At 42.1% G+C, this 9,106-nt stretch overlaps 1 protein-coding gene and 1 non-coding gene across 2 annotated transcripts; one reads left to right on the top strand and one right to left on the bottom strand.

Annotated features, from left to right (window-relative positions):
• Positions 1–331: 331 nt before the first annotated feature.
• LOC107615556 (uncharacterized) lies at positions 332–1,012 on the bottom strand. Its single transcript, XM_016317610.1, has one exon. It carries the CDS (start codon positions 1,010–1,012, stop codon positions 332–334), a length of 681 nt encoding a protein of 226 aa, XP_016173096.1.
• Positions 1,013–8,176: 7,164 nt separating this feature from the next.
• LOC148545086 (small nucleolar RNA R71) lies at positions 8,177–8,283 on the top strand. Its single transcript, XR_015900548.1, has one exon. It is a non-coding gene; the product is annotated as a small nucleolar RNA R71 (small nucleolar RNA).
• The last annotated feature ends 823 nt before the right edge of the window (positions 8,284–9,106 follow it).

Raw genomic sequence — 9,106 nt, 5'->3', positions numbered from 1 at the left:
ACCAGCCACCTCACAGTTACCTCTAATCAATGTCTCGGATCCCTTGGCACCTGCGGTAAAAGTAGTGAACACTCTCCTTAGTTGCTGTACTCTGCCAACCTTATTCATCTTCTTTTCTGAACAATTCTAGGCCAGGTGCCTAGGTCATCCACAAAAGTAACACATTCTGATTCTAGCTCTGAACGGAACTCCAGGATGATAACTCCCGCACCTTTGACAACTTAGCTCATTCTGTGGCTGCTTTCCAAATCTTCTCCCTCGATTATCATTGTGATTAGGCCTTCGGAAGTTGTTTTGGCCTTCATTCTGCTGTATGACAATGCCTCCATGCTTAAAAGTGTAAAATTCGTCCCTTGAGTTCAGGCATCCTCTGATTTCCCTTCTCTACTACTGCCTTTCTCACACACTTTTCAGCCGCTCGGATCTTGTTCACAAGCTCGAAAAAGACCCTAACATCCATTGGCTCAACGGAGCTCAGAATGTCACTTTGATGTCCTCCCTCGTACTTTATACACTTCCATTCAGCAAAGTCCTCTGGAGCACCTTGACAAATTTGGGAAAACCGGCACAACTCTTCAAATTTATCTGTGTACTCTGCGACAGTCGTCTGACGATGCTTTAACTGCAACAACTCAAGCTCCTTAACATTTTTTACTGAGCTAGGGAAATATTTCCTGTAGAACTCCATTTGAAACACCTTCCAATGTATCACAGCACGATCTGGTTGAAAGATACGCCTCGTTCCCGGCCACCAGTACTGGGCATTAACCTGTAACTCGTAGGTCCCGAACTCAACCCACTGTTTCTCAGGAACCTGTTGAGCTTGTAGAACCCGCTCCATTGCCTGTAGCCAATTATGGACTTCAGTAGGATTTGTGGTCCCCCTGAAGGTCAGAGGGTGCACTTTCAGAAAAGAGGCAAGCATCATTGGTCCCACTTCACCATTGTTCTGATTCTCGTTATTCATCTGATTCCCTAATGCCTCGGCTATTACTTGCATAGCCGCAACCATGTTTCCCAGGGTTATTCCCTGTCAGTTCAGGGTTTTCATTGCCTATTCTACCTTTGCCTCGTCCGCGACAGCTTTTGCAAGTCGACGTCTGGTTTTTGTTCACACCAAACAAGTGATATCCAGTTGATCAGTCTCAATATCGCAAGTTTAGAGCTTCAAAGTTCCAAATGCATGCTCATGGACATTCATGCCACAAACATCAGTTAGATAACCTGATTTAGCATGTATAGACACTCAGAGTATGCCTAGAACCATAGTTAGTCCGTCCTTCAGACTCTATAATGACTTGCATCATCTATCTATTTTCTCATAGAGTTTTGTCAAAGAATGGGGACTGAATTAAGGTGATATTGATGGATATATCATGAATTATTAGGATACTACTTTGAATATGTATCTTGCATAAATTTCAGGAGAAAAAGAGAAGTAAAGAAGATAGGAATAAGAAAAATAAGCTGGGCGTGCCAACAGTGTGCCAACTGGCGTGGCACGCTGGGCTTGAACCCCAGAGAAGCATCCAGTGTGAGTGTAAAGCTGGCGTGCTCTGAGGGTGTCTCCAGGCATGGCACGTACACTCTAATCAAGGGCGTACCCACGGGCATGCCATGGGCATGGCACGCTAGGCGTGGATTCCAGAGAGATGGTTTTGGCTCAGCAACAAGGGCGTGCCACTGGGCGCGCTAGAAGGCATGGCACGCCAACCTTCAATAAGGGCGTGTCCACAGGCGTGGCACACCAGGCTTATCTTCTAGAAAAGAGGTTTTGAGGCAAACAACATAGGCGTGGCCATAAGTGTTTCAAGGGCGTGGCCCGCCATGTTGGTGTGCAAAATTTGAACTCGTACAACTTCACCGGCAAGGCACCGGGTCGTCTAAGTAATACGTCAGGTGAGTGAGGGTCGATCCCACGAGGATTGTTGGACTGAGCAAGCAATAGTTATCCTACTGGACTTAGTTAGGCAAATAGAAAAGATAGTTGTTATTGTAGGCGCATATGACAAGAAAGTAAAGAAAATAGTAAAGAATCGGTGTAGAAACAATAATGGGAAAACAGTTAAGGCCTCGGAGATACTTATCTTTCTGGATTAGTACTTCTTACTGACTTATATTTACAACAAATAATTCATTATATGGCAAACCTGTAAGTGATTAACGCTAGGGTCAATGTTCAATTAATCTCCTCTAATCAACATCAAACGCCAGGGTCAGTGGTCATTTAATCTGCACAAGGATGAAGCTCACACAATTCAATCTGCCATGATCAGACTTAAAGTACCACAGACAAGGTCAGCTCTTTCGGATCGGAGAATGAAGCTCAGTATTCTAGCATTAGTGCCAAAAAAACTCAATCACCCAAAGCTAACCGGATTTTATATCACATATCTAATTAGCCCAAGCAATTTGCAGTTTAGGTTATGTATTCTCAAGCTGTAGCTCAATACTATCCGGTCAAGGACTCGCAAGAACTCATGTAGAGTAAGGGGTCATACTTCCGTTCCACCTCAGATTTATTAAGATGAAGAATGACAATACATCATAGATTGGAATCATACATATATAAAAATAGAGAAAGTAATAATATTAATCCATGGGAATAATTAAAGCTCCCAACCTTAACCTAGGAGGTTTAGTTGCTCATAACTTTACAGAAAAACAAAGAGGATCTATCTGATGGTGTCTGTAACCTAAGTGATCTCCTCTTTAAATAGTAAATACTAACCCTAAAAGATATTAAATTTAAACAAAAAAAGTACAAAGATAAGACTAGATAAGCTAATTAGTGCTAAAATCTACTTTGGGCACACTTTGGTTGTGTGCTTCATCCAAGCCGGGCGTTCAACTTGGAGGATGGGCGTTGAATGCCCATTAGGGGGTGTACTCACTGCCCTCTGCTCCCTAGCTGGCGTTGAACGCCAGTTTTGGCCGTTCAACATTGGAGGCTGGTCCTTCTTGGGCGTTCAACTCTAGATGTGGATGTTCAACGCCAGTTTTGGGCATGATTTTGGAAAAGAAGAATAGACTATCATATATTGCTGAAAAGCTCTAGAAGTTTGCTTTCAAATGCCATTGAGACTGCACCAATTGCACCTTTGTAGCTCAAGATATGCTCTTTGGAATGCACAGAGGTCAGAATTGACAACATCTTCTATCCTTTCTTCGTCCTTGATCAAGATTCGGCCAAACTTGTCTGAAATTTGCCTAAAATCATATGAAAAAAACAAAAACTCAAAGTAGAATCCAAAAGATTAATTTTGCACTAAAACTTAATAAAATATAACTAAAAATACTATGAAAATGGTGCTAAAAAGGGTATAAGATATTCATTTATCACAACACTAAACTTATACCGTTGCTTGTCCTCAAGCAACCAAAAACAAGATAGGACTACTGGAAGAGAAAAATACATTAGGTTAGAGTTGCCATTGAAGTTCAGTTCCAATTACTGAATGGGGCTATTAACACATTATTTCTGAATAGCTTTGGCATCTCACTCTCCTTTAAAGTTCAGACATATTGACACCCTTTGGAACTAGAATCCGGATGATATTATTGATTATCTTCTTTTTAGTTTTTCTTGATTCTTGAACACAACTTTTTCTTTTGGTGCTTTGCACCTTTTGAGCCTAGTCGTGACTCTAAGCTTTTTGTTTTCAAGTATTACCACCGAATACATAAACGCCACAAGCACTTAACTGGAGAAACCCTTTGGATTCGAATTTAGCTTCGCTTAAATTCCCAGACAATAGTGCTCAGAGTTCTTAAGCGTACTCTTTTATTACATTGGATCACAACTTTAAATGCTCAGTCTCAAGATTTTCTTGACACCTTCACACCACAAGCATATAGTTAGGGATAGAAACTCATTTGAACTTTTTAGGCCAATTTTGACCCTCCTAACTATTGATGCTCAAAGTCTTAGATCCATGTTCTTTCCTTTTTGGTTTTTTTTTTCTCTTTTTTTTTGCTGCTTTTTTTGCTTCAAGAATCAATATTTTTTTATTTTTCAGAGAACCCATAATACTTCTCTAAATTCACTATTCTTCAAGAGCCAATATGCTTAATCTCATTCTCAATTATACACAGTTGATTCATACATTTAGAAAATAAAGGTAGGGCTACCACATCTTAAGTAATTTAAAACAACTTATGATATACTCCAAACTTTGTGTAGTTTACCACTTTTTTTTCAAAAAAATTTTCTTTTTAAGCTTGTTGTGGGATACATGAGACATCTTAAACCGAAACAAAGAAAAGAAGATAACACTAAAAAGAACTAAATCCTAAATGTGATCATGCAATAAAAGAAAAAATAGATGAAATAAAGTACAAGGAAAATAAAAATATAGGTGAAATGGAGAATGAAATATTTAAGCTCCTCAATATCACGCCCCCTGTCTCAGCTGCTCCTCCCTCATGCTCCTCTGATCTTCCACCATTCGATGGAGGATGGCAGATTGATCTTGCTGCTCTATCCTGAGCTGATCTACAGATGAAGTCACCTTCCCTAGAGATGTAGTCAATTGATCCCAATAGTCACGGGGAGGGAAATACATTCCCTGAGGCACCTTTGGGATCTCTGGTGGAGGTGGCTGGATAGGCTCGTGTTGTGGTCCGTGTGCAGGCTCTCTGAAATGCTCTATCCTCCTTTTTGTGATGGGGTTGTCCATCTCAATTAGAGTGTCTCCTCCTATGCAAACTCCTGCAGTATTACATAGGTGATAAATGAGGTGAGGGAATGCCAGTCGTGCTTGGGTGTAAGCCTTTTTAGCTATCTTGTAGATCTCTTGAGGAATCACCTCATGCACCTCCACCTCATTCCCGAGCATGATACAGTGGATCATCACTGCCCTCTCTATTATAACCTCAGATCGGTTACTTGTGAGGATGATGGAGCGTTGGATGAGCTTTAACCATTCTCTGGCCACAGGCTTGAGGTAAAGCCTACTCAGTTGGTAAAGCTTGCCTTGTGCGTCCCTCCTTCATTGAGCTCCTTCCACACAGATGTCCGTAAGCACTTGCTCCAACCGTTAATCAGAGTTGACCCTTCGAGTGTAAGATTGTGGGTCGCCTTGCATCCTAGGCAATTGTAGTGCCAATCTCACACCTTCCAGGCTAAAGTCTAGGATTTGTTCTCTGACCATGGTGTGCCAATTTTTGGGATTTGAGTTCACACTAGTGTCATACTTTTTGGTGACCCAAGCATTGGCATAAAATTCTTGCACCATTAATGTCCCAACAGCTGAAATTGGATTGGCCAGAATTTCCTAATCTCTTCTCCAGACTTCTTGTTGGATCTCAGGAGATTCATTTTCCTTGAGCCTAAAGAGAACCTCAAGAATCACGTTTTTATGCCTCACCATGTCATAGAAGTAGTCTTGATGTGCTTTGGTGAGGAATCTCTATGTTTCCCTTGGTTCGGTAGCAGAAGTGAGGGCTTTTCCTTTCTCTTCCTTGAGGATTCTCTGATTTTCAGTGCCATGAAGATAAGGAATAGAAAGCAAAAAGCGGAGCTTTCTAATACCAAACTTAAAAGGTTGCTCGTCCTCGAGCAAATAGAAGTAAAAGAAAAGAAAAATAGTAGGAGAAGGAAGAAAAAGAAAAAGGGAAGAGGCTAAAGAGGCTTCGGCCAAGTGGGGATGGAGAAGGAAGAAGGGAAGTGTATAAAGTTTACGGTGGAAGAGGGGAAGAGTATTGTGATGGTGTGGTATTGAACGATAGAAACAGAGGTATTTATAAGGGTGGAAAGGGTTGGCTTTTGGTCATATGGGAGGGAAAGAATAGGGGAAAAGTTTGAATTCAAAGTGGGTGGGGTTGGTGGAAAAAGAAGGTGATTGTATTGATGAGTGTGTATTGGGAAGAGGGAAAGTAAGGTGTGGGAATCAAAGATGAAAAAGTAAGAGAGAGAAGGATAGGAGTGAATGATAGGTAGGGTAGGTGGGAGTTGGGTGGGAACCAATAGCTTGTGAGGCTTTAAATGCGAGTAACCCTGCCTTCCCCCTGGGTGTTCAACGCCAGGTTTGGGCGTTGAATGCCCCATGGGGACCAAAAAATTGGTCCAGAGACTCCTTAAAACGCCCTTGCTTCCTTCCCCTTTTGGCGCTGGGCGCCAGTTCTGGTGTTCAATGCCAGTAAGGGGCTCTCTTCAAGGTGTTCTGTGTTCAACCCTAAGTATTTCTGCTTCTGTTCCAAGTGCTACACATGATCACACACATTAAAAAGCAAGGGAAAACTATAGAAATGAATGGAAAAAAATAATATGAAATTAAATTATAATGGATGAAAGGAATAAAAATACTATACATATGGTTGGGTTGCTTCCCAACAAGCACTTCTTTACCATCATTAGCTTAACAGACAGCTCCTTTATGGAGGTTGATAGGGGCTCAGATCTTCACCCCTCAAGGTGAACTTCCTTCCTGTATTCTCATGAATCATCTCAACGTGCACCAGAGACAGGATTTGGTTCACTGTCTATGGAATGACTGGACTTCTAGTGAAGACAACTCTCATGCTAGGTGAGAAGTCTTCAGTTAAAATCTTCTTGTTCCTGCAACCCTTGGGTAACTTCTTCTTGGTACCTCCTTCCTCAGTGATTAATGGTGATTTTCCAACACCAAACTTAGGTTTGATGTCAGGGGACTCTGGTTGACTCTGTACTGAGGGAGAAGGTTGAAACACTAAGTGCTGCACAGTAGTACCTTCTTTGTCATAGAGACACTGAAGGTTGGGCATCTTAAACAGGATATGATCCTCCCACAACTTTAGGACTAGCTCTTCTTTTTTCAATCAAGGCCTTTACAGTAGCTAGGAAGGGCCTTCCAAGGAAGATAGAGTTGTCCCTGTCCTCCCCAGTGTCAAGTATCACGAAGTTCGCAGGGAGGTAAAGGTCTTCAACGTTTACAAGGACATTTTCCACCATGCCATATGCCCAATTTAGGGACTTATTTGCCATCTCCAGTGAGATCCTGCTGGGCTGCACCTCTTGGATTTCCAGCTTCCTCATCACAGAGAGAGGCATAAGGTTGATGCTTAAGCCAAGGTCGCACAGTGCCTTCTCAAAGGTGATGGTCCCTATAGTATAGGAATAAGGAAGCTCCTGGGATCTCGCATCTTCAAAGGTAGCTTCTTTTGGACTAAGGCACTGCACTCTTTAGTCAGCACCACAGTCTCATCTCCCCTCAAGGCCGTCTTTTCAGAGATCATATTGTTCAAACAAGCCACATAGTGGGTTTCTTTTCCAACACCTCTGCAAAAGAGATGTCGACTTACAGCTTCCTGAGGACTGCCAAGAACTGAGCAAGTTGCTCATCCTTAGGCTCCTCTTGTACATCTGGAGAGGGTTGTTCTTCAGGCTCCTCCTTCTTCATAGGGCCATGCATGGTGACACTCCCAATCTCCTCTTAAGCCTTGATCTCCTTTAGTTCCTCAGCATTAGGCACCTTCTTGGGTTCGGCCTTTGCTCCCATGGTGAGGGCCTTGCACTCTTCCTTTGGATTTACCTCAGTATTTCTTGGAAGAGTGTTTCAGGTGACCTCGGGTATCCTCTTGCTTAGCTGACCTATCTGTATCTCTAAGTCCCGAATGGATGACCTAGTTTCTATAATTAAACTGTGAGTGGTCTTAGAGAGGTTAGATACTATAGTAGCCAAGTTAGAGAGACTTTGTGTGGGCATCTCCATCTGTTGCTGAGAGGGTTAGAACGGTCTGTTGTTGAACTTGTTCTGGTTCGTTCCACCCTGATTGTTGTTGAAGCCTTGTTAAGGCCTCTGTTGATCTTTCCATGTAGTTCACCTCCATGGTGGTCCATGCAGTGTCACCAGCGTCCCCTTCATACACTACCTTTGGAGAATAAATAGCTGAGCTCTATGCCCCACTCAAATGCTGAGAGATCATATTGATCTATTAGGACATGAGCTTGTTCTGAGCCAAAATAGAGTCCAGAGTGTCAACCTCCATGACTCTTCTCTTCTGAGCAGCCCTATTATTCACAGGGTTCCTCTCAAAAGTGTACATGTATTGGTTGTTGGCAACCATTTCTATAAGCTCCTGTGCCTTCTCAGGCGTCTTCTTCATGTGATGTGAGCCATCAGCAGAGTGCTCCAATGACATCTTGAACATCTCAAAGAGGTCATCATAGAAGATCTCCAACATGCTCCACTCTGAGATCATGTTTGGAGGGCATCTCTTGATCAGCTGCTTGTACCTCTCCCAAGCTTCATAGAGGGACTCTCGCTCTTTCTGTCTGAAAGTCTAGACTTCCATTCTAAGGTTACTCAGATTCTGAGGTGGAAAAAATTTGGTCAAAAATCCATTGACCACCTTCTCCCAAGTGCCCAGGCTCTCCTTTGGCTGAGAATCCAGCCACAGCTTTGCTCTGTCCCTTACAACAAAGGGGAAGAGCATGAGCTTGTAAACCTCTGGATTCACTCAATTAGTCTTGACAGTGTCACAGATCTACAGGAAATCAAATATGAATTTGTTGGGGTGCTCCTGCAGGAGTCCATGAAACTAGCAATTCTATTGCACTAGTGTCACCAGATGAGGCTTAAGCTCAAGGTTGTTTGTACCAATGGCAGGTATGTAGATGCTGCGCCCATAGAAGTTGGATGTGGCTGCAGTATAAGAGCTAAGGACCTTCCTTGTGTCTCCTTCAGCGTTTGGATTGGCTGCCATTGTTGTATCTTCAGCTTCTTACTCAAGAGCTTCCTTGAGATTCCCGCTGGCTCTGCTAGCTTGGGCTTGTTGTAAACGCCTCCTTAAGAATCTCTCAGGTTCAGGATCGGGATCAAGAAGGGCTTCTATATCCCTGTTTCTGCTCATAAACAAGAAGAAACAAAATAAGAAAGAAAGATGGGAGTCTCTATGTTAGAATATAGAGGACTCCCTATGAGAACTATAATGAATATATTAGCTGTGATAGAATAAAGAATTGGGAACAACGAAGCGAGGTTTTTTTTTTTAAAATTCAAAAATAAAAGAAAAAGAAAGAAGTAAAAGGTTTTTCGAAATAAAGAAAATTAAAAAAAAGAGGGATTACGAAAAGATAAGATAACAATTAACTAACAAAATTTGAAATTAAAGATAGAAGATTTCA

This window comes from Arachis ipaensis, chromosome B9 (assembly GCF_059453495.1).
Source record: "Arachis ipaensis isolate K30076 ecotype BB chromosome B9, ASM5945349v1, whole genome shotgun sequence".
Lineage (NCBI taxonomy): Eukaryota > Viridiplantae > Streptophyta > Magnoliopsida > Fabales > Fabaceae > Arachis > Arachis ipaensis.
The sequence above is the reverse complement of the archived record's forward strand: the minus strand, read 5'-3'. Positions and strand labels throughout refer to the sequence as shown.